Source organism: Ursus americanus, chromosome 17 (assembly GCF_024610735.1).
Source record: "Ursus americanus isolate L20-20 chromosome 17, mUrsAme1.1.p, whole genome shotgun sequence".
Lineage (NCBI taxonomy): Eukaryota > Metazoa > Chordata > Mammalia > Carnivora > Ursidae > Ursus > Ursus americanus.
Genome location: NC_142143.1, coordinates 44,659,776 through 44,686,487, shown reverse-complemented (window position 1 = coordinate 44,686,487; position 26,712 = coordinate 44,659,776). Strand labels below are relative to the sequence as shown.

Below are 26,712 nucleotides of genomic sequence, written 5' to 3'. Positions count from 1 at the left end.
GACGTGCCATCTCTGTTCCCCAGGCTGGCAGACACTCACCTGTCTACACGAAGCTGGCAGACAATGCTTAGTGCGTCCACAACTCCTTCTTCTTTCAACTGTCGACAGCCGATGGCTGTAGCAATAAAGCATCCCGTTCTACCGATCCCTGCACTGGAAAGAAAAGACAAAGAGTAAAAAGGTGGAGGAAAAGTAGAAACGATGAACTATATCCTTTTATTTTATTTTATTTTTTTGGTTTTTGAAAATTTTAATTCCAGTATGATACTTGTCGCAGGGGTACAACATAGTGATTCGAAAATTCCATGCAACACCCAGTGCTCCTCATGACAAGCGCACTCCTTAATCCCCATCACCTCTTTCACCCATCCCCCCCCAAGCACCTCTCCAAGATAAAAGATATTCTTTTAAAAGGGTATGTCTAAATCTGAAACAGCAAGCCAGGTTTAGCAACGACAATGACCAAAGCTCTCAGGCCCAGAGGACAAACCTGGCCCAGAGCAATGCTTAAACTGTCTTCCGTCATTGAGTTCTATGCAGTAGGGAGAGTCGGGTGGAGGGAGAATAGTGAAAGAGGCATTGCCATTATTCTACAAAGAACAATGAGGACCTGAGTTTAGGGAAGGTATAGGGAGTAGAAAGGAGGAGAAAGACTTAGACACATCACAAATGTGAATCTGGGGGACTGGAAGAAAGGTAGTGCCAATGAGACAAAGGGAGAATTCTAGAAGAAGGGCTGATTTGGGTGCAGGGGAGGCTGGTCTTGGATATACTGATGTTGAAGATTCCGGTGAATAACTGAAGATTCAGTTGAGTTTGGGAGAAGGATGTGGCCAGAGGCACATGTTTCTGAGTCATTTCTATCCAGGTGATAGTTGAATAGAAACACTATCCGTCCAGTCCAGGAGGGGCTGCCCATTCATCTGCCTAAGATGGAAGTCATCAACCTAACAAGCCCTTTAACTCTCTCTCCCCATCCTTCCTCCCTCTCCCTCTCCTCCCACCCTTCAGCGATTCCAACCACTAATAGTCTTCATGCAAATTTCTCTCAAATTTACATCTGAATTCCCTAAGTTTCTCCTAAACTCTAGATTAGCATTCTATCTCTTAGCTGGAACTCCTGATGTTACTATTTTGCACTGGCTTCAGTTCAGTGTATCTAAATTCAATGTATCTAAAACAGAATTAATTATCTTTTCCCTCAATGGCATTACCAGTTAGCCACAAGTTTTCCAGCCTAGAAATCTTGGAGCCATCTCCAACATCTCCCCCCTCTCACCTCCCACATCCAATCTGTTACCAATTCTTATATTTTCCACCTCTACTGAAGCTTCTGGGATCCATGCTTTCCTTTCTATAAACTGTGCTCACGTTTTCGACATCTCCTTCCTTCATGGTTAGCAATGATCTCATTATGGTTGCCAAGTCTCAAGTCTCTTCCTGGACTAATTCACGATACACACAGCTGCTAGGTTCATCTTTCTAAAATAGGGATCTGATCATATTACTCTCTACTCAAACGCTGCACATGCGTCGCAGTAGTGACGGGCAGCGTCTGAGCTCCCCACCACGGTGTGCGTGACCTTGCATAATACGAATGTGACTCACTTTCACGCTTTCGGTCTTTTTACTGTCCTCCTTGTATCCTTTGTGCCATTTTTGTCATCTACATGAATCACTGCAAAAAATGGCATTCATTTTCCAACTTTCCTTTCTGTGTTAATGATATTCCTTCAGTCAGAAATGCCCTCCTTACCAGCCTTTAAAACCACAAACATTGGTCATTTTTTAAGATCCTGCTCAACATTATTCCAACTCCTAGAGGCTTTCTTCAGGCTTCATAGTTTGAATTAATAGTTCCCTTCTCAGCCCTCAAATAGCATTTGTTTCTCATATTTGGCACTTGCTTTCTTTTCTTTTCTTTTTTCTTTTCTTTTCTTTCTTTTTTTTTTTTTTAAGACTTTATTTATTCATTTGAGAGAGACAGAGAGAGCACAAGCAGGGGCAGAGGGAGAGGGAGAAGCAAACCCCCCTGCGGAGCCGGGAGCCCAACATGGCGCTCCATCCCAGAACCCAGAGATCATGACCTGAGCCGAAGGCCGATGCTTAACCAACTGAGCCACCCAGATGCCCCTTGGCACTTGTTTCTTATTGAATGGGAGTGCAGAGGAATTCAGAGGTGGAAGGGGTTCCCTTTTAGTTGAAGAGTCTATAAAGAGTTTGCTTCACTAAAGAGATAGGATTTGAGCTGTACCTATGAATGGCAGGCATTTTGGTTACCGTGAATGAGAGGGAATATTCCATGTAACATGAGAATAGTATTAAGAAAGAATTGCTGCAGAATAGGATGGATGATATGCGATAGTGACTAGACTAGTTTGGCCTGAAGAGAAAGGTATGTTAGAGAAATAGTGGCAAATAAGACTGTGCAGGCACGCTGGGGCCTATAAAGGATCTTACATGGAAAGCTAAGAGGTTTGGACTTTGTCCTCTAAAATAGTGGTGCTTTGCTTTTTCTTGCTGTTGATGAGAATTTGATAAAAACTATGAACTTTCAATCCCCAGAAAAACCCACATCACTCTATGTACTCCAATTTGTTAAAGTAATTTCAAGGAGTTCAGTGACCCCTGTGGTTTATCCATAGACCCAAGGTTAAGATCTTTTGCTCTAGGCAATGGGGTGCCATTGAGAAGTGCTGAGCAGGGATTCCATATGATAAAGGAGGATTTTAGGAGCATCATGCAAGAGAAGTGGATGGGGTAGGCTGTGCTGGGGTGGGGCACAGGGAAGTGGGGTGTGTTTGTGCAATTAGCCGACTACTTCTAAAATACATGGATGAGGTCATTAGGGCCTGAACTTGGGTGGTTGGACAGGAAGTGATGATTATGGGAGAAGCTTTGAAGGGAAAGCCAATCTGGTGACTGATTAGATACTGAGGCTGGAGTTGAGAGAAGGGCCAAAGATAACTGTCAACATTAGATGTTGAGTGCTTGGAAAAAAGCTGGTCTTATTCTTAGAAATAGTCATCAGCAGGGGAACCGGTTTTATAGGGGAAACAGCTCATTCGTTTTAGATATCCTGAGTGTTTTATGATTTGGGGTGGAGGACGGTTCCAGCCCTAAAACATGACCCATTAGGCGGTCTTTCCTCACCCCCAAGTGAAGTTTAGGATAAGGCCTAATGTTGGAAACTGGATAATGACCCCTTTGGATACATAGATACACAGTGAATTTCACTCTTAATTAAACCACAGAGGTTCAAAGAAGAAGGAGGCTAAAGTTACAATTTGAAGTAATTATATTTTATTTATTAAAAATATCATCAAAAGCTCTCTTGCAAGACTTAGGAAGTTAAAGCAACATAAATTATTTTGACGAAGTATGAAGTATACTTGGCTGGTTATGTAAATAACTTTAAAGTGATTTGCTTTTGTTTGGGCACACTAAAAGGAAAAGGGGAATGAGGTATCAGTTATGAGAGGAGAGCCGTAAGCTAGATGTTCGGGAAGGGAACCACCACCGACCTCTGTTGCTTTTGTCTGCCTAGCCTCCAATACCCCACGTTCTGGTAACAACACTCTGTCCTCCTTTTGGCGAACGACCACTTACCCACTTCCCCCCTTCATAAATTTATTTCCACCTGTTTTTTTTTTTTTTTTTAATGAAATCACTTTTAAAATAGCTGACCGGTTTTCACCCCGTTTGACATAATAATACATGTTATCAAGATACCATTCAAGCATGGTTCAGGTGCCATCTTGAAACAATAAAAAAGCCACTGACAATTTTTAAAAACGTGTCATTCCTGGCGTCAACGAGCCTGATGAGACGAAACAAATCAATGTAATTTTCAAGGTGGAGGGCTGAATAAAGTCTCCTGTTCCCTGAGCCATTGATGTAGCAGTGCTGTTTTCTCTACAGTGTCATTGTTGTTTGCTGAAATGCCCTGATGATACCACATCATTTCCGGAATGTAGCATCTCGATCAAAACTCAAATATGAAGACGTTAACCAATTTCAGTAAATACTGAATTTACCAATAGAGTCACACAGCCAGGAAACACCACCCAACTTCCACCCACTCGTTGATTTTACGGAGGATGGACAGTTGCTTAGGCAGAAAGGACAGTTCATCCCTTACCTGCAGTGGACAACCACAGGCCCCCGGCCCGTGGAAGCAAGTCTATCTTCTTCGACATCCAGCATGAGCTGCAGAAGAGGCTGAGCACTGTCTGGGGTCTTGTGATCGGGCCATGAGGTGTACCAGTAATGTTTCACATGCTGGGTGTGGCTTCCTTGCTGAAAATAGCAATAGCCACCAAATGCCTCATTTACTTGTGGAACTAAAGTCATCCAAACCACAATACTGAATGCCTTCTATCACTCCCATCTTGCTGGCAACTTACTTCTGGATGGAAAAAAAAAAATCTGGGCGATTGCTGAAGCGTACTCTTCTACCTTGAGAAAACATGACTATACGTATGCTGATGTCCCAGTTCGACAGTCTCGCCTCTAGGCAATGTGAATTATATATTTAAAATCGAAAATGCATATGAAACCTAGGCATTCTATATGTTTGCCATTTGTTGTAATAAACAGAATGCAAACGCAAAGGAAGCTGAGGGGCAATTGGAATATTGTGTGTTTCCTGCTCTTTGAACATTCTTGACAAGCGATGATAATATTAGCCCACGGAAGAACACTTAATTTTATACTTGGCCCCTACGTTTGACTTTCTGCATTCATCCCAAATTGCAGTCTTTAGCAGGAGCGAGGAGTCCCAGGAGTAAAGGAGCTAGCAGGGGTCACTAAACTAGACAAGCTTTGAGTGAGGGTCCACGCACGTCATCTCATAACCCAGTGCCCGGGGGGCGGAGGGGCCGGCACGGAGTAGGCACTCGAGGACATGTGTTGAAAAGGGTGCCTTCCTATCTTGAATTTCCCTGTCAAACCCTCAGTGCAGCGCTGCCCCTGCTCTCTGTGATGCTTCTGTTCTAGAGTGAGGCTCTAGATAGGACTGAAATCTTTGAGATGATTGTTCTCTAGAAGCAAAAACAATACCATGGCAATGTTCCGTAATTGCAGTAAGATAACTTCGGTATGACATAATCTGGTCTGGGGAAAGTCCCCATAAGTTACTGTAACTCCAAGTTTGGGAAGATCTCATCAACACTTCAGGTTTGTCTTGCCTCCCACAGCCACCCACAAGCACAGATTTTCTCTTTCACGGTTTCCAGGCCTTACTAAAAGCTGCTTAGACCAAAGTCACGTAAAAAAAACCCCAAAAAACAAAAAACGACAAACCAAAAAATAACAAACTTCTCCCTTCCCTCCCCCCACCCAATCATGGTAAAGGCTCCAGCACAAACCTTTAGTTAAAGGCATTCAGAAGGTTAAATCAGGGATGTTTTGTTTATAGAAATTAGAAGATCACAGCATCCTACTTAGTGAATTTCCTTAATGCCTACGTACATTAATTCAATTATTCCACATACTGAGAGTAGCTGATGACATGAGAGAATGATTATCATTTCTCTTTGATCTTGGCACTATTTTTGTAAATTGAATCTGTGGTACTTATTAGGATAAATAATTTCAAAGGAGAAATGTAATCCTGTCATATCAGCCACTCTGTAGATAGCTCCAGCTACATCAGCCTACCTTTAAGACAAGGTTTCGGACAGTGTAGTTGTCACATTCATTTACATTGATGACCAGAACCTCGACTTTCCCATAGATTCCTCTCTTTTCTGGCCAGTATAGCACACATTTCTGGAAGAGGAGAAAAAAAGAACACAGCAGACATTAGTGATTTCACTGGCCCTGGAGTACTTTTCATGTACCACCTCAAGAGCTTTTATTTAATTAATTCTAAAAATATCAGGTATCGATTTTACAAGGCTGGAAATGTACTAAAACCACTGAATTGTACATTTTAAACAAGTGACTTTTATGGTACGTAAATTATATCTCAATAAAATTTTAAAAATGAAGTTATCAATTTTTACACGTGCCTGTCAAACACTATTGCTACTAATCCCATACAAAAAGGGGGCAAAATTTCCCAAAACCTGAAATTAAGAACTAAATTGAGAAATGAAGAATTAAGAAATTAAAAAATCCAAATATTAGACTTTATCATGTGATGAAATAAAAGGAATGTTTTTTTCACAATGATTGAGCCAAGTCACATCTTCCTGCTCCAAGCTGAAGCATCTAATGAGAGTATCTGTAATGTGTTAGATGCCGCAGAATGAAGGTTCCCTGGTATGTAAAGAGGATGTAATGATCATTGATACATGTATGGTATTATATTTTCCAAGACCAATGGTCTTTTCACTTACAGGGTCGATTGAAATAAATGTATAAGAAAATTATTTTAAAAAACTGTTTTTATAATGGATCCTCTTTGAAGGGTTTAATAAGAGTAATAATAATTATATTGCCACCGAGGCATCATAACATGGTAGTTAAGGTGCAGGCTTTGGAGCCATAGCACCTAGGTCTAAATTTTGGTTTTACCACTTATGATTAGCTGAGCATCTGTAAGAAAGTCCATCTCTGTGGCCTCAGTTTACTCATCACTTACTACATGAAAAGCACTTAGGACAAAGCCAGACATACAGTAAGCATTTAAAAACGCTGTTCTTCTTATTGTTCCAATTTTACGTTTTTGATCTAAATGATTCAATCATTACTTCACCACACATTAGATCATGCGTTAAAGATTGTATTATTATTATATCCAAGCTACATTATTAAAAGAAAAATACAAAACGAGATTCAAGCACACATATAGGCTCATATTATTTATTATTTTGCCTTTTAAACAGCTACAAAAAAAAACTATGAATTCTGACCATATATTTCAATGGAAGAAAGTAAAGTGTGAAAGTTGATGTTTCATTCCAAGTGCCCAGGAAGCAATGTTAACTCTAGAAATATTGTTTAAATAGAACTTATCGTTTTCTTGCAAACACACATGCACATTCATAGAGAAATTCCTTCCCATTTATAGAGACATTGCCTTCGGTCAGGACCTTTTAGTCCCCAGGAAACTTGTATTTTCACATCTAAGGTCAAAGGCACAGGACCACACTTGAAAAAATTAAGAACTTAGAGACTCAAAAGAGCAGCCAAAGAAAGAATCACAGATGTACAGAGCTGCGGGAAAAGACACGTAAAGTATCAGAAACACACCTCGGGGAGTCTGTCGTGCTAAGTACTAACCACTCCACACACCAGAGCCAGGATGGAATCAGTGTTTCTTTCAGCCATTACAATAAAAACACATTTGCATCCTCTCTGTCCTGGTCCTTTTCCAAACAAAGTAAATCATTTTCACCTCTATTTACATGCCACCCCACACCCAAGACCAGCGACCAGCAGCAATCAGGCTAAAGCATACTCTGGCTGACAGAACATTCACACCAAGAAAAGAAACCTTTTAAAAATAAAGCAATTTATTTCTCTCCTCATTTACTAGTGCCAAGTGTCTCAAATTTCCCAGGTTTGTTAAAGAGCATCATACTAACCAATTTGCCTGGTTTCTTTCAATGAAGCATCAATTATTTCGCTGTGAGCCCCGAGCTATTGTGTATCTTAAAACCCATGCCTCCTGGATGAATCCAAGAAGAGTGACAAAGAATCTTGAAAAAGGTATTGAACAAAGAGGCATTCAGCGGTCCAGCAGTCTGGCATACGTGCCCCATTGTCCACGATGAGCCCTGAGCAGCAGGCCCCTCTTTGGGAAGGTGGCTCTTGAAACCCGTAGGAAAAAGCTGCAAGGCAGGAGCTCAAAGCCTGCACCCTGACTCTTAACAATACTCGAACAGGCTTGTGCTCCTACTTGATAAATGGAAGCGCTGCTCGGTTCTCTCTCAAGCTTGCCGGGGCCCTCTTGAATGTTTTTCTTGACTCTTTACCAAAAACGCAATTGGCAGTCAGCTCCCAGTAGACAATGCAATGTGACTTGTTCATTCAAACAACCCTTAATTAGCATCTCATCTCCTTTCTGAGATACAATAGCTTATTTTTACACACTGAATACATTCCTCCCCCCCCCTTTTCGGAGCACATAGAAAAAGAGACCAGATAAGTGTGGGTGCTCTTGAATGTGAGGTGGGGGAGAGCTGCAAATGTAGTTGTTTAAAGAGCACAAGTTCATGTTCGAATTACTTTTGCGAACAGCTTTTTAGGGGTTCTTTATTGCAGCACTAACAATGATATGAAAGGCAGAAAATGCAAGGAAGGGAAATGCTCTCTTACAGATAATACTGTGAAACCCCACTAATTGTAGGTAATTCAAAAAAGCATGCTATCTCACAGAATATAACCCCAAATTATCACGATTCTTTGCTAACTGGGCTGATCCTTTCCATGAAATCATCCATTAATTCCAAAAATTCATAATTTGGAGGAAAGAGAGCTTTTCAGAGGCTCATGTGTCCCCTGTACAAACAAGTAATTAGTGAACCCTGACTGTAAAGATTCTGGACATCAACCGGTTCTTCATAATTAGGGGCTTATGGCAAAAGTAGAATGCAATGCGAAGCAATGCAAACTCCTATATTTTTATAATCTTTTTGTTTTCTTTGACCCTCCCTCTCACTTCCACCACATCAGAGCTATTTGTGCACAGAGAGGAAGGAGGTCTAGCTAGTAATTTAGTTGCCTGAGGAAAAAAAAAATCTATTTTTAAGTTACTTTCTTTTTGAATTCTATGCATTTAAAATCAAAGAGACTCTGCTCTCTGAGCTAAAGACATGTATCATCACATAGACAGTGGCTCTAAATAAAGAAAAGGAAGATGGTCAGTTTTATTTGGGTTACATTAGCATGTGAGAGGAGTAGGATGGGTCAGGTTGCCCAGTTATTATAGTTACTTTCATTCCTGATGTCCCAATGAAATATCACCAACGCAGGTGCAGCTATTATTACGAGTATTTTCACCAACATATCACTTAATCCCTTCCACAATCATGTGAATTAGGTACACCGGGTTAAGTATTATTATTATTATTATTTTTCATTTGACAGCAGAGGAAACTGAAGTTCAGGTGTTCTGGTAGGCGGCTCTGGGAAAGTCTCTTGGGAACTAGAACTCCCAGAGCAAATACCATTTTAAAAATTCAACTTTCTATCTTTGATATCCACTGTCTCTTAACCAACCCCACTTTGCCGCAGCATGAACCAGTGGCTTTCCTTCTCTCTGTGTCGTAGGCTGGTGCTCACGCAACACAATGTTCTCGGGCCGCTCTCCTACCCAGCTTCATACTTCGGTTACTGTGGGGAGCTGTCCGCATTCGCCAAGGGGTACTTACATTCAAATTGTAACTCATTAGTAAGCCCGGTAATTTAACATAAACTAACGAAACAGGAAGGTGCAGAGAAAAAGGGAATTGTTCTAGGAAATAATTATACTAGTTAAATAAGCTTTTCATTGGGAAAAAAAAAAAAAAGGACTCAGTAGAAAAAACTGGAGTCAAATCAGGTACAGGTGACAATGATAAAAGTTAGCGCAAAATTGGAAAATCTTTGCAGGATTCTGCATGCATAAATCCATTTTAAAGAAACTGAAATGGGAAATTTCGATGATGTATAAAGGGCATGATTTATACATAAGCCATATGATCTAGAACTCCAGCTTCGGACCAACGCTAACAAAACAAAACAAACTAAGTCCTTTGAAAAATGAACAAATTTTAATGTGAACAAATGCAGATGTCTTAAAGTAAAGCATTAGAGTTTTGTTGTTTTTGTGATTTTTTTAAAACTTTTTTGGCTAATTGCGTCAAATAAGATAGCTTCTAACTATAGTTAGAAGTAAAGCAGGCTACAACAATTGAATAAAACCTAGCAAATTAAAAATTAAGGTGCAGGGGTGCCTGGGTGGCTCAGTCGGTTAAGCTCCTGCCTTTGGCTCAGGTCATGATCCCAGGGCTCTGGGATTGAGTCCTGCATTGGGCTCCCTGCTCAGCGGGGAACGAACTTCTCCCTCTGCCTGCTGCTCCCCCTGCTTGTGCTCTCTCTGACAATGTTCTCGGGCCGCTCTCCTACCCAGCTTCATACTGCGTATGAATAAATAATTTTTTAAAAAAAATTAAGGTGCAGTTATATTTGAAATATAAGCATATTTGAAAGGACAGATGAGTGATTTTCCTTGAGAGCTGTCAGCCTCTGAATTTCGGGACACCCTTAATTGTTTGGGCAGTATAAGCATAGGAAATGGGAATGAGACTAGGCTGTCCGGCATTGCTGGGCAGTGCTAGGCCAGGCTGCCTCTCAGATATTATAATAGCTAATTCTGGTCCTCCAGGAAAGCTGAAAATGGGTCAGCACCCTCCACTGTCTACCTGCTAGGCTGGCCTTCAACAATACCTTCCTTGACCTTGTTTGGACTGACAGACACCTGGTTCTGAGACTCGGTTTGCTTTTTTCTTTTTTATTGTTGTTTGTTTTTCCATTCTTGGTACAGGCATACCTCGTTTTCTTGAACTTCACTTTACGTGCTTTGTAGATCCTGCATTTTTTACAAATTGAAGGTTTGGGGCAAGCCCTCCTGGAAACTCCTTCCTGGAGTTTATTGGTACCATTTTTCCAACAGTTTTTGCTCTCTTCATGTTTCCATGTCACATTTTGATAATTCTCATATATTTCAAACTTTTTCATTATTATTACATTTTGTATGGTCATCTGTGATCAGTGATCTTTGGTGTTACTATTGTCATTGTTTTGGGGTTCCATGAACTCTGCCTATCTAAGACCACGAACTGAATCGATACGTGGGTGTGTTCTGACTGCTCCGTTGACCGGCCATTTCCCATGTCTCTCCCTCTCCTGGGGTTTCCCTATCCCCTGAGACACAACAATATGGCAATGAGGCCAGTTAATAACACTACAACGGCCTCTTAGCGTTCACGTGAAAGGAAGAGTCCTACATCTCTCGCTTTCAATTAAAAGCTAGTAATGACGAAGCTTCGTGAGGAAGGTATGTCGAAAGTCGAGATACGCCGAAAGCTGGATCTCCTGCGCCAGTGTGCCAAGTTGTGAACGCAGGGGGAAAATTCTTGAAGGAAATTCAAAGTGCCACATCAGTGAACACATGAATGATTAGAAATGATTTGGTAGTAACTATTGGTGATATGAGAATACTGGGATTATTAAATAAGAGCTTGGCAATTATTCATTTATTTATTAGAAAGTAGAAAGGTTCATGAAAACATAAAGCCTGGGAATTTCTAAAGATAACTCCACCTTCGTTTTTTTGGGAGGAAATGATTTTTGTCTATTCTAAACAATGACGCTCACCACAATTGAAAGTTGGCACATTTTTGGTAAACGGCATTTTCCTGGTCGTGTGAAGCTTACTGCATATTTCTATTGAGCCAGATTTCTCAGTATCATTTTGATCTGTAAAACATCAACGTTTCCTCTGTAGAATTATATTTACATCATGGAGAGTCTGGACAGAAAGGAATTTTTAATTTTAAATTAATGAGTAATGCATTCTACTCAGATCAAAACAATGTTGCTAAACTGTTTTGATTTCTGGCTTCCACGGCTGCCAGGAGAAGCCATTTGTTAGTTACTCTGTTGTTAAAACCATCTCTGTAGTGCTCTTTAGTTTCATAGTTGTATCTAGTCGTGCATTTATTTTTTCTTACTAGCCTAGGATTTATGGGGCTTCTCAAATCTGACAGCTCATGTCTTTCATCACTTCTGGAAAATTCCTGGCCACTGTTTCCTCAAATATTACTTCTTTTCTTATATTCTCTTTTTTCTTCTTCTATAATATCCATTATATATACATTGGACATTGACATACTGCCCTCTAGGTCTTAAACTTTCTTTCATATTTTTGGTCATTTCAGTCTTCTGGGGAATTTCCTTAGCTCTATTTGTAATCCAGTCATTATTTTTATTTAGCTGTGTCTAGCCTGCTATCATACCTGTCTAATGAGCTGTTCTTTTTAAATTTTAATATTTATATAATATTTATTTCTAGGACTCTTTAGTTTGTTTTTACATTTCCCTAGTCTTTTTTGGTAGTAACTTGTTCCCCCGTCAAGTTTCTAATCTTATGCTTTGTGTGCTTAATTATATATAAAAAAAAACCCTGTATTTATAGTTTCTTTTATTTTCATTTCTTATGGGTCTCCTTTACCTATTTGTTGCTTCTTCTGATTTTCCCTTATGTTGTTTATTTACTTGTGTTGTCTCATAATTTTGACTTGTGAGCTTATGTTTGGCTGGGCTTTTCCTGTTGAAATTCTGTGATGCAAATCCTGAGAGTGTAGCATCCAGAACGCTTTTGCCTTTGTTTCTGTAAAGTGCCACAGAGCGTTCTCAATCCAGGATTACTTTTTATATTAATTGCTCTACTTGGCATTTCCTGATTTGCGAATGCTGAAGACTATAGAGAACCTTTCTATCTCTCCCACGAGAAGACCAGATTTAGGTGGATTAATTTCCTCTTATAGTCCTATTTTGGTTGGCAGGTTTATTTTTGTGGTTCACCTTTTTACTAAAGCCACAGCCCTTGCAGGAGCTCGCTCTATGGAAGGTCTCCATTCCAGCTCTTGGCTCCTGCAAGCCCAAGGCTTTGTCTCCAGTTCTTGTATTGCCATTAAAGCACAAGTAACCCATAATTCTCCGGCTTTATGCCTTTTATTCAGTTTTTGACTGCTGGGACATTTTCCCCCCAAGCTCTGTTGGGGATGCTATTTTTATTTTACTATTTTATCTGTAAAACATCAAAGTTTCCTCTATAGTATTATATTTACATCATGGAAAGGCTGAACAAAAAGGAATTTTTAATTTTAATAATGAGTAATGCAGTCCACTCAGATCCAGGAAATGTTGCTAATTTATATTTTATATTTTATGCTATTTTAAATTTTATCTAGTAAGACAGTTTTGTAACGGGAGGTTTTTCAGATTATCTAACCTGTTTGTATGCAGGGATGTATATACACAGGGAATACAGCTTTTAAACTTAAGGAGTCTTTTCTGACTAGGTAAAATAAAGGCAAAATGGTGTGGATATTAAACAGCTGTGCAGGAATTATCAGTGGCCTGATGTGTTGATAGATTGATATGGGTGAAACAGCTGAGAAGATTAGGGGCTATTTTTATTATGCCACCCCAGGTTTTCATATAAGAGTCATAGAAATATATTTATTTAGTAAGCTATATAGTTTATTAAGTACATAGCTTCATCTACTAGCCCAAAATTTACTTCTTTTCTAGGACAGATTTCAGAAAAGAAATCCTTTATCTATTGTAGCAAAAATGAAAGAAGACAGCAAGGTTTACAAAACTTACAATTTGCTGCTTGTGAGCCTGGATTTTCTTGATTAGCACAAATTATACTATACTCAAGGCTTATAACTCACCAAAAAGGTATAAGGGAAAGCTCCGTGTTCTTAAATTCTTATTGTCATCATGAAGCCCTGATACAGTAATTTTGACAAGAAAGCAAACACAAATGCTGACTCAAATCAGACTGTAAATGATTCCAATAGATGCCCTAAAATGTAAGCAGTACGTAGCACCCTTTGCGAATTACACAATTCTGCTTTCATGTTGTAAAGTACCGAATGAGTGTTCTGTAAGCTAGCCCCTTAAGAAAGACTGCCAGTATGGAAATGAAATCTAACTTTGTCTCTCTCCTGGATTCCTTATTACAAAGATATTGAAAAAGTTGCTTGGCTTTTGTAACTTCCTTCAAATCTTTTTTTCAAATCTCCCTTGCTTAGTGGGGCTTTATCCCTCCCACCCTATGTAATACGAAAGCTTACTCTTCCCCTCTCATCCCTCCTACAGCTCAGCACACCCAATCTCTTTAGCCTACTTTACCTTCCCTCCCCCATACCATTTAGCTTTTCTAATTGCTACAGTTTTATGAATTTATTATGTTTATTGTTTTTTAATCTGTCTTGGCCATTAGAAAGTTAAAATCTCTGTGTGTTCTGTTTACTACCATATTACCAACAACTAAAGTAGTATCTGTCACATAGTAAATGCTCAAAAATTACTTGAGATATGAATGAACAATTTTTTTATTTGCCTGCTTATAAATCAGAGTGATAATTCATATCCCCTCATTTCCTTACAGAGATATGTGAGATACATGTATGTCAAGTATATTGATTATTCTGATAGAAAGCTGCCATTCAGACAATGACACCAATGACCATTCTTGGAAGCATGAAGTGAACTTGTTTTTAAATATCTTAAAGTTTCCATCTTAAATCTGTTCTTAAGTACATGGCAATTTTCCTTATACAATATCTCTTCTATAGCAACAGAAATTTAAGATTCACTATTTGGGTAAAGGTCATACCTCATTTTTTTCTTTGAGTTTTGTGATCATGACAATCACGGGACTGTCTTCCTGCCAAACCATCTGCCAGAAATCATTCACGGTGTTGATCATGGGGCCCTGAGTGGCGATGAATGCTTTCTCTTTGCCACTGTAGCCCTGGGTAGAGTAAAGAGACAAAAATATTGGATTTGAAATTCATGCCTTGCACTGAAAGTTTAGAACAAGTTCAGAACAAAATGGCTCTACGTAGTCCAAAAGCAACACAAGCTTTCGAGGCTTCACTGATGCTAGCACGATCCATCTGGCTGTTCTCCCAGCAAGTCAAGCACCGCATACAATAGTGAGGGGCATAATGCCCCGTTCCCACCAGAGCACCCCCTAGCGGCCAGAGCACTGCAGCCAGAGACGCACCGGAAAGGAAGACTCAAGGTAAAGGACCCGCTACCAATGTCAATTATGACTAAACAAACAAATGAGCTTGCTAGTAACCAAGTTATATCAAAATTAATCCACTCTGAGGAAACGAACCAAACAAACAACCCAACAATTCCAAATAGTAAGTCGACATGCTCATCAGAAAGAAATTTATATTTACTTACTTACCCTAATATAATTAGCATTAATGTAGGTGCTCAAAGAATCAGTTACATTTTTTGGTCTTAAACACACTCTGCTGAGGGGATCTAATGAAGAAAACAAGAAGGAATGCATTAGACTAATTTACTCTTTGTGAAGCTCCTTAGAACACCAATAACTGTACATAGCACACTTGTTAATTTATATACCGACCATCTGGCTCGTGTCGATGTTTGTTGCAGAAACGACTGTGTGTCTGTCTCTTGATCTGCCTGTGTTTATTGAGGGACCATTGGGCCCATCTTGGCCCCTGTCCCTTAACACAAATCTTGCCCGTAAGTTTGAGATGATGAGTTTATTCATCATGTCATTTATTTGCGGGTTTTTGATTCTTGACCCCATTTCTCATTTACGCTCCTTTTCTTATTCTTTGGATTTGGAATTTGCACCAGATTTTCTTCCTCACTTTGCTCTTCTCTTCTGCCCAACAACAAACACTTGGTCTGGCCTGAATCCGCTCTCCCTAAAGAAGCTGTCTTTAGTTACCATGTGTGGCATTTTGTCCACCTACAGCAGGAAAATCTGATATTAGGTAGATTGTTATGGTGCTCGCAACACTGTCTTAACTGCTCAAATCACTTTCCATCAAGAAGTTGAAAGGCTCTTTGCAAAACATGGTGTTATGGACAATATGGTAGTTATTTTTACCAATGTTTACATAAATGAATTAAGATCAAATCATCTCTTTATGATTTCTTTCGTCTGTCCCACTCTGAGCCTCTTCAAGGCAAAGACAGAGATTTTTCATTATTTCTAAGGCTTAGCGTTTAGGACAGTGCTTATATACATAGTAGACACTCAGTAAATGTCTATTCCATTGATTTAAATGGTCCTTCCCATTTTTTAAGAAGTCAGTTCTATGCATTCCACTCTAGTAATTGTTCTATTACTGTTCTTCTCTAGACAGGTAAACCTGTGAGAGTTTATCATACCCACTGTTCCTACCCCCTTCTCTACAGTTCAGTCCTCCTTGTGTACCCCCAGTCTACCCTAACCTTAGTTATATGAAGAGACCCCTCTTGCTGATGCCACCAAGGACTCCTTTGTTGATCTACACCAAATAAGCCTATTGTGGTACATTTTTTTCATGTATTATTTTAATATTTACCATCTTATATTTTAAGTGCTTAAATTTTTGCCTGCCCTCAATGAATTGTACTGAACCCCTCGAAGGCAAGAACTGTATTTAATAAACTTTTTTTGGGGAAACTAACTTTTGTATCCTTTGTGATTTCTTTCTGGTATGCGGCTCATAGAGTGTTTAATATCAGAATTCATTTCTATTAGAGTTGAAACATTGTTTTTGACTTTCTAGATTCTTTTTCCTTCTAAGCAAAGGGGACAGGAAAACTTTCATTCCTTTTCAGTATCCACTGACTATTAGAAGTTTCCACAAGAGCTCTACTCCAGTGAGACTCGAAAAGAGGCCCCCTCCCTTCAGTTTTTATAATGCCTACCATGTGTATGATTCATCGGGAACTCAGCCCTATAAACTGCTTAGAAGCAGCTTCCTCATCGAGCTAAATTTAGTTTGGAAATTGGTAATTTATAAGATTTCCACGTATTTAGAGGTTTCCAAATACTTTTTTTTTTTAAGATTTTATTTATTTATTCGACAGAGATAGAGACAGCCAGCGAGAGAGGGAACACAAGCAGGGGGAGTGGGAGAGGAAGAAGCAGGCTCCCAGCGGAGGAGCCCGATGTGGGGCTCGATCCCACAACGCCGGGATCACGCCCTGAGCCGAAGGCAGACGCCCAACCGCTGTGCCACCCAGGCGCCCCCCAAATACTTTTTAAACAAGAATGCACCATAGGACTGAGTAAGGGAAAACTGGCATTCTAACCAAAGCTTATTAGCCTTTTTAATGTTAGACTAATAAAAAAAATCCAACACTTTATCATTCTCATCATCATTATTTTCATCATTACTGTTAGAATTGTATTCATTTTATGCATTTTAAGTCTATATGTGTATTTTAAATCTCCATATTGCTATGATAACCTTTTGTCAGGACAGGTATTTCTGGATTATATGTTAAATATTTAGCATGTCACTTACAATATATCTAAGAAGTGGCAATAACAATTTCAACACTGAGGAATTCTTCTTCCCTCACCTCTGCTCATCCCCTTTTATTTCCTTCCTTCTCTCCTCTTGCTTTCTTCCTCTTTCCTCCCCTTTTCCCTCCCTCCCCCTCTTCCTCTTTTATTCCTCGTCTTCCTTCAGCTCTCCTTCCCGTTTCTTTTTTCCTCTCAACAGATTATTGATGAATTTAAAATACCTCTGGCAATTTAAGTCTTCTACTTAACAGACAAAATGGTACCTGGATCCTGATATTCTTTAATTTTTTTTTTTAAAGATTTGTTTATTTTTTTGAGAGAGAGAGAGTGCAAGGGGGAGGGGCAGAGGGAGACGGAGCGAGAAACTCAAGTAGACTCTACGCCGAGCGTGCAGCCTGGCGCTGAGCTTGGTCCAACAACCGTGAGATCACAACCTGAGCCGAAACTCAGAGCTGGACACTTAACCGACAGCATCACCCAGGCACTCCTGGATCCTGATAGTCTGATTGGCATCCTATCAGATTTGGTCAAAGGTTATTCTGTGCTGAAGATTTCTTCTCTGGGCTGAATTGCATTTGAGGTTTGGAGTCAAGAGGAGAAGCTATTAGATGAAAGTTTATACTGCTAGTGTATCTCGGGGCAAAGACAGGGATGAGAGGAATGGCAGAGTTTCTCTAGATGAATTTAAGATAAGTGGGAAATGGGAGGAAAGGCAGGGACTTGGCTCCACCAGGTGACTGGGAGTCACCTTCAGTTTGTGTCAGGATAGAGAGAGAAGGCCCGCACTATTCAATATGGTGCCACCACATGTAGCTAACTTTAAGTTAATTAAAGTAAAATAAAACTTAAAAATCAGTTCCTCGGGTGCACTGGCTATACCTTAAGTGCTCCCTTGCCCCACGCAGCTAACGGCCATCACACTGGAGATACAGAGCATTTCCATCACTGTACAGGCTTTGACGGACAGTGCTGATCTTGGCAATGCAAGACAGCGATTCTATGGAACTCACTTTTTAAGATTCATGTGAAAATTACAAGAGAAAACAGGGCTTTTAAGTAATCTGCTTTTGAACCTATAAAGTTTTCTTTCTCTAGTTAGTGTTACTATTTTCTGGAATTGGTTTTGGGGTTAATGATGAGTGCGTCTCCAGTTAGGTGGAGGGAAAGGAGAAACTAACATTAGGTGGGGGCTCACTGTTAGTGGGAACTTCCCTTTTCACATATGATTACTTAATTCTCTCCACGGCCCTAAGCAGTAATATTATTATCACTATCTTCAGGAATGAAGAAAGGATAGCACAGAAAGATTAAGTTGTCTACCATAACCTATGAATCCTCCTGCCAGGGTAGGGAGGCAAGTCCAACTCCAATATTTTGTTTGAGCCACACAACTTGTTGCCTTAATGAGTGGCTCACTTGTTCGCATATCTACTCTGTTCTGGGCACCTAATAGAACAGGAAACATAAGTAGGAAATATTACCAGACTTTAAATTTTAAAATATGAAATGATGGCCAAAGTAATTAGAGTTTAATTAATAGAGTTTTTTAATTTCATCTACATTGTTTTATATTTGTATAAATAAATTGTCTGCATGGAATAAATATACATGAAATTGGTTATTATACTTCATTGTCATGCAAATAACTTCATACCGATGTATGATTAGTTTTTTCCCATTGCTTTTGTGATTTAGGACATAGACATATTTTCACCACTAATATTTGTTTATGTTGCAAAATAACGTGATATAAACTTGACCTTCGCACTTTATTTTTTATTTTTTTAGATTTTATTTATTTATTTGACAGAGATAGAGACAGCCAGCAAGAGGGGGAACACAGGCAGGGGGAGTGGGAGAGGAAGAAGCAGGCTCCTAGCGGAGGAGCCGGATGTGAGGCTCGATCCGGTAACGTCAGGATCACGCCCTGAGCCGAAGGCAGACGCTTAACCGCTGTGCCACCCAGGCACCCCTGACCTTTGCACTTTAATCTACCACATAGAGTATTCTGAGCCAGGCTGATGTCATCCTTAGAGAAACAGCCATGATTCAATTGGTTCTTGGTTATCCATATTTCTGCTGCGAAACATCCCCCAAATTATACAGCCTCACTAATATGTACAAGCTGGAAGCTTTTTTTTAAAGATTTTATTTATTTATTCGAGAGAGAAAGAGTGAGCAAGAGAGAGAGAGAGAGCACAAGAGGGGGGAGGGTCAGAGGAAGTGAGAGAAGCAGACTCCCCTCTGAGCAGGACCCCAGGATCACGACCTGAGCTGAAGGCAGACCTTTACCCAACTGAGCCACCCAGGCGCCCCCATGCTGGAAGCTTTTAAACTTGAGTTTATTATAGGTTGAAACAATTAAAAAAACATAATACTTGGGGGGCCCGAGTGGCTCAGTCGGTTAAGCATCTGCCTTCGGCTTAGGTCCTAACCCCAGGGTCCTTGGACAGAGCCCTGCATCGGGCTCCCCGCTCAGTGGGGAGTCTGTTTCTCTCTCTCCCTCTGCTTTTCCCCCCAATGGTACTCTCTCGGCTGCTCTCTCTGTCAAATAAATCAACAAAATCTTTAACAGAACCCATAATACTTAAAATATTAATCATTTTAAATTATTTTATGTACTGTTTCAAATTTATCCCATATTATAATCTAAAGTAAATCATGAAGAATAGCTTTCCATATAAATCCCAGTCGTCTTTGATGACTTGCAACCAAGAGTGTGGCATGCCCAAACTATACTTACTAAATTGTATTTTGTGCAATAGGGGGTGGGTGGTACATTCAGGCTACAGACATTTTCAGCAGAAAATCCATTATCTGCAACATCAGTTGTCAGCACAGGTGCCCTGGCTCAAGTGACCCGCCCAGTTCTGGGAATGGAAAAGCTGACACAGGACTATGAAGGACTACGTCTGATATCATCTGGGCAGGAAATAGAGAAGGCTGAACTTTATTTATTTTTTAAATTTTTTTTTAAAGATTTTATTTATTTATTTGACAGAGAGAGAGACAGCCAGGGAGAGAGGGAGCACAAGCAGGGGGAGTGGGAGAGGAAGAAGCAGGCTTCCAGCAGAGGAGCCTGATGTGGGGCTCGATCCCAGAACGCCGGGATCATGCCCTGAGCCAAAGGCAGACTCTTAACAACTGCGCCACCCAGGTGCCCCTATTTTTTAAAATTTTTTTAAAAAGACTTATTTATTTATTTTAGAGAGAGAGAGAGAAAGAGAGAAAAGAAGAAAGAGTGTGTGAGTGTGGGGAGGGGCAGAGGGAGAGGGTCTTCAAGCAGACTTCCCACTGAGCCGGGAGCCCAACTTGGGGCTCTGTGGGGCTCAATTTCATGACCCACGAGATCATGACCTGAGCCTAAACCAACAGTCAGATGCTTAACTGACTGAGCCACCCAGGCGCCCCTGAGAAGGCTGAACTTTACATAATCCTAATAATTTCCGAATCCTTCTGACATTAGATGGTTAAGTAAAACTGCAATGAATGTCTATGCCCTAATTACTTATATTTGGTACATTTCAGATGAAAAATCTTGAAAGAGAGAGAGAGACAGAGAGAAGCACACTTGTAGCACATAGCACTTTCACCCCCTTTAGCCAGCTCTAGACAATGTATCTTTCAACAGGGATCATACTATACAGACCCATGACCCATTAAAAATATGTTACGGAGGAGTGTTTCCAACTCCACCAGGGGGGGCAGCCCAACGACACCATTACCAGCAATTCTTGCTATTACCATAAATACGGAGAATTTGATGTTTGATGAGTGAATTAATGGGCTTAATTATACAGACTCTACTATTTCAATATCCATACTTTAAAAAAGTTTCATGGTTCCATCTTTCCAGAGCTATTGCTTTGAGATGTTTATGAATTTTGCCGAAACCCCAACTGTCTGTTGTCTGGTGATTGACAAATGTTACATCCTCTCCAAAGCATTTCACTCTAAGCAGAATAACTCAATGCTCTCTGTACTCCTGCACTACCTGGGCCAGATTTCAATTCTGGCTTTTATTACATTGAACATAATTAGTCATTTACATGACTCTCCCCTCTAGTCCCTGACCTCCTTGATCTTACAGGCTACTCCTTAAGGCTTACTGGTTCCTGGCATCTAGCTCACTGCTTGACATCGATTAATTTCATGGAGTTACATTTAGTTTTTTTCCTCAAAATTTTATTTATTTATTTATTTATTTGAGAGAGAGAGCACAAGCAGGGGGAGTGGCAGAGGGACAGGGAGAAGCAGGCTCCGTGGGGCTTGATCAAAGACCCCGAGATCATGACCTGAGCCGAAGGCAGACGCTCAACCAACTGAGCCACCCAGGCGCCCAAGTCAAATTTAGTTTTAACATCGTCTAAACTGTGTGTCTCAAAGTGGGGTCCTGGTATTATCTGTATCAGAATCACCTGGGTGTTTGCTTAGAAGTGCGGATTCTTGGGCCCACCAGCAGACTTATTTCAACAGAATCTGCAGGTGGGACACAGGACTCTAGATTTTTTTTTTCTTTCATCCATTAGGACTTTAGATATTTATAAGAACTCTAGGTGATTATTATGCACAATGAAATTTTTGGTAACAGCTTTATCAAGATGTAACTCACATGACCATACAATTCACACATTTAAAGTGCACCATCATAAGGTTCTTCTTCTTTATTCACAGACTTGTGCAACTGTCAGCACAATCAATTTTGTAACATTTTCCTTATCCCAAAATAACCTCCACAGCCTTTACTTGTTTAGCAGCTATTTCCCATGCCTCCCGGCAGCACTAAGCAACCACTAAGACAGCTTCTGTCTTTATAGATCCGCCAATCGGGACTCTTCATATAAACGGAGTTATATAGTATGAGGTCTTTGGTGATGGCTTCTTCCACTTAGTGTCACGTTCAAGGTCCATCCGTGTTGTAGCAGGCATCGGCCCCCCTTCCTCTTCATTGCTCAGTACTATTCCGTTGTGTGGGTATTCTATGTTTTATTTCTCCATTCATCAGTTGATGGGTGTTTTGGTTGTTTCCACTTTTGGGGCTATTATACATAATGCTGTTACAAACATTTGCGTGTAGTTTTCTAACATCAATACTTTTGAAAAGTCTTTGTGGCTCCATCTCTCCAGAGCTATTGTTTTGGGATGTTTATGGATTTTGCCAAAAGCCCAACTATCTATTTGTCTATGATTGACAATGAAATGTTTCCATTTCTCCTGGTTATATGCCTAGGACTGGAATGTCTGAGTCATATAGTAACTGCAGGATTTGCCTTTTGAGGAACTACCAGACTGTTTCCTAAGTAGCTGCACCATTTTACATCCCTACCAGGAAGGTGTGAAGGTTCCATTTCCTTCCCGTCCCTGTTGGCACTTTCTACATAGTCTATCATTTTTATTATAATCATGTGGAAGTCCAGTGGTATCTCATTGTGGTTTTGATTTCCCTTGTGGCTAATGATTTTGAGCACCTTTTCAAATGCTTATTGACCATTTGTATACCTTCTATGGAGAAATGTCTCCTTCAAGTCCTTTGCCCATTTTTAAATTGGGCTGTCTTTTTATAACTAAGTGATTAGAATTCTTTATACATTCTAGATAGAAGTCCCTCATTAGATGTATAATCTACAAATGCTTTTTCCCATTTTGTGAGTCCTTTTTCTATCTTCTTGATGGTATCGTTTGAAGCACAAAATATTTTCATTTAATAAAATTCAATTTATTTTTGTTGTTGTTGCTTGTACTTTGGTGTCATATTTAAGAAATCATTGATTAATTCAAGGTCATGAAGATTTACATCTGTTTTATACTAAGAGTTTTATAGTTTTAGCTCTTACCTTTGGGTCTAATCCATTTTGAGTTGATTTTTGTATCAACTCAAATGTGTGTGGCAGGATCCAACTCCTTTTTTTTTTTTAGAGATTTTATTTGTTTATTTGGGAGAGAGAGTGAGAGAGAGACAGAGAACACAAGCAGGGGGAGAGGGCAGAAGGAGAAGGAGAACCAGACTCCCCTGATGAGCAGAGAGCCCAACATGGGGCCGATCCCAGGACCTCAGGATCATGACCTTAGCCAAAGGCAGACTCTGAACCAGCTGAGCCACCAGGTGCCCCATACATCTAACTTCATTTTTTTGCATGTGACTATTCAGTTGTCATAGCACCTTTAGTTGAAAAGACTATCCTTTGCCCATTGAATTGTTTGATGAAATCAATTGATCATAATGTGTGGCACAATAAAATTTTAGAACCATGTGTCCCCTGGAATTGAGAGCTGATCATTATAAGAAGAGTAATACAGGATAAAGTTATGAACCTCAAACCAGTTTCATGGTCCAAATTTGGTGTGTATGGAGAAAGAAGTTGTGAGGATGGGAAATGATGAGGTAAGGGTAAATGGGGAAGGCTTGTGCTTTATAATGAAAACATTTAATTCAAGAAACTTACTTGGCAAAATGGTCTTATAGCGATTTTTAGTTCCATGACGTGGAATGTCAATTTCTTTGGGATCCACGAAGTTCATTGGTATTTCCTGCAAAAATAAATGATATCAAATTAGTGTATCTAATGCTGCCACAAAGAAAATCTTCACAGGGGGCCATCTGATCCAGAGCCCTACTGAACTTCAAAGTCATTTATAAAACAACAGACTACCACCTCTGGTTGACCAACACCCTTCCTTTCATAAACATATTAGCTGCACCCTGGCATGCTGACTCTAAGAAAGAGCTCTCTGTTAGAAAGTATTATTTTTCATAGGGTTATTAAAGAAACATACAAAACTTTGATTAGAGTTTTAAAATTCTGTTCTGACATAATTGCTAGAAATATATATAGACAGTTGAAAACTGACAATGTATTCAAATCTTTAAAAAATCTTTATGTAAGTTCAGTACCAAAAACTCCACTATGACAGATTCTCTTTTAACATTGTATGACTCTTTTGGATTCTCTTTTAACATTGTATGACTCTTTTAGCATAATTAAAACCTCCCTCCCCAAATGGTAAACACAAAGGGCATTTTTGTTGATTCAAGTGATGGCAATATAATGTTTTTTTGTATTAAGGAATGGTTTATAATTATACTGTTCCATTTGTTCTTTTTTTGTTTGTTTTTTTACGTTTTAAATTTTTAAATGTAAATTCAATTAATTAACATATATTATTGGTTTCAGAGGTAGAGGCCAGTGATTCATTGTACTGTCCCATTTGTGGTTGTAAATGCAATATTTTTAGTGAAGGGCATCCGGACACTGTTTTCTCCCACTTAATAAGAATATAAATGTTTTTACTCGGAATATATGTCATGTGCCCCAAATGATTGGAGAGGGAACAATTAGAGCAGAAATGGCTCTGTGGAAATGAATTATATCTAAAACGTGAGCACCTGTAGATGACTGGGACAAAGAAAGCAATAAGCCAAAGTTTTCAAAAGGGTCAAAACAAATATGTAAGGATTTGATTATACAAAATAGCACGATCTCTAGTTAAAATTCTGCAAAAGATTGCTTAGATAAATGTTAACGTGAAATAAAGGAACTTTTATCTTTAGATCACATGAAATAGTATTTTTGTTACTTGAACTTTCTTCAATGGCAAATATAACTCAACAGCCTAATATTCATTGAAAGGAAAGAAATTACCTATACATTAATTCAAATTGTCCTAGTTTTCCATCAGTCTGGAAATTTGAGATCATGAATTTGAGATGTGGTCTACAGAGAGGAGTAGCTTACTTTTTAAATATCATTCCCTAAACTTCCATTAATTTAATTTTTTTTAAGGATTTTATTTATTTGACACAGAGAGAGAGAGACAGCGAGAGAGGGAACACAAGCAGGGGGAGTGCGAGACGGAGAAGCAGGCTTTCCACTGAGCAGGGAGCCTGATGTGGGGCTCGATCCCAGGACCCTGGGATCGTGACCCGAGCCAAAGGCAGACGCTTAACAGCTGAGCCACCTAGGCGCCTCTAAGCTTGCATTATTTTAGATATTTATAATATTCATCCCTACTCTCTGCTCCAACTAAATATTATAACTTCTCAGTTCCAAGTTACCAAAATGAGCAAAACTGTTGAATGTTCAGTAGAAAGCACATCTTTCTGTTTGGTAATTTCAAATAGGTCAGTCTGTTTTGGCAAAGCCACTGTAGGTAGGTCTACTCCTCCCTTGCTTCCTCTTGCTGCTTTCTGACACACACTGACAATGACCATCTTCCAGCAGTATCGTTCTCTTTGGTACTGCTTGTTGGCCTCATCTTTCCTTTAAGGGCTTATCTCAAAAAAGCTATCTGTGGTTCTAGAAAAGAGTATTAGGTGTACTTGTAGCTAGCTGGGTGATCATTGGCTGGTTCTTTCATCTCATTAGGTCTCGTTTTCTTCATATGAAAAGATGACACACTACAAAGTCTGATTTTCAAAACTGCATGTTTGTGTTTTACTTTGGATGCTTAGTGATAGTTGATGAGGCTACTGGTAAATCTAGCCCATTGATAGATATTTCATCATTGGAGTGGTCGCGAATATCTGAACAGATACTGTAATGACCAATTTATTAAAATCAACAAGCTTGGCTTAATATGTACAACTGATTTAAGATGTAAAGTGATCAATGAAATGGATATTCCCTTTGGACAATAATTAGACTTAGTAAGGTCTAAAGCTCTCTGGGTAGACATGTGTTTTTACAAATCAACTTATCACCAGCGACATCGATGGGTTCCCTGACTTTTGGCTAAAATTCTCAATCATCTTTAGCCCATGTTTGGTTTTCCCCGTGTTCCTTATATCATTAAAGGACACTATATGCGCCTTGTTGCTCACGTCACAAACTGGGGTATCATCCCTGACTCCTTCCTTTTTCTTGGCTGTCTCATCCAATTCATCCCCCTTCTTGAAGATTCCTATAGGTTTCCCCCATTTTCACTCCTACTATCTTAGTTCGGACCATCATGACAGTTCCACAGGATTATCTCTAGAGCCTCCAACATACCCCTTTCTAATGCTTCTTCCACTGCAGATAGAGTGATCTTTTTAAAATTCAAGATAAAGTCCAAATTTTTAAATATATATTAAGACTCAGCTTTCTTTTCTACCTCTGGAGGCTCAACCTTTGCCACTTCCCACCTTGGTTTCAGTGCTCCAGTCAAACAGAACAATTTAATTCCCCAGTGACAGCAAGGCTGTTCCTGCCTCCTGGAATGCCTCTTCGATGCCCAGTTCCTTCTTGCCACTTCTTGCCAGCTCCTATGTACTTTGCCTCAATTTTGTCATCACATTCTAGTTTGAACATTTATCAATAGTTGATGAGATGTGGGGTGGATCTAAAACCTTGTACTTAACCTTAACCTTTTGAACTGTAACCATTTGTTTCCTGTAAGCTGCTTGAGTGGAGAACGGTGCCGTTTTCATAGGTGTGTCTAGGGTCTAGTTCATCAAAATGCCTACTGAAGAGTGAACAACAAAGAGCAGGCTCACCATGAATTCCCTTTGGAGTAAATGTGAACTTGCCACGACGTCCCTCAGCTGTGATCTTGTGAGCATTCGGCTGGCTGACTGCAGATACTCCATGGCTACCTTCTCCCGTGGGGTTGGGATAGCCACGAAGGGTTCGACATTCCCCAAGCTACTCATGTCCAATGTAAGAGATACGTTGGACCCTCGTCTATGTTGGGGAAGAAGGTTAATAAGT

General features: G+C 39.7%; 1 protein-coding gene across 1 annotated transcript in view; it reads right to left on the bottom strand.

Moving 5' to 3' along the window:
• PTPRR (protein tyrosine phosphatase receptor type R) overlaps positions 1–26,712 on the bottom strand; it is a 238,570-nt gene that overhangs the window by 17,616 nt on the left and 194,242 nt on the right. Inside the window, exons 7-13 of the mRNA XM_045789581.2 lie at positions 26,499–26,685; positions 23,470–23,554; positions 14,933–15,012; positions 14,348–14,485; positions 5,662–5,772; positions 4,142–4,299; positions 40–153 (exon numbers count right to left, since the gene is read on the bottom strand). Of these exons, the coding sequence (XP_045645537.2) occupies positions 40–153; positions 4,142–4,299; positions 5,662–5,772; positions 14,348–14,485; positions 14,933–15,012; positions 23,470–23,554; positions 26,499–26,685 (873 nt within the window). The remainder of the gene's footprint in view (positions 1–39; positions 154–4,141; positions 4,300–5,661; positions 5,773–14,347; positions 14,486–14,932; positions 15,013–23,469; positions 23,555–26,498; positions 26,686–26,712) is intronic.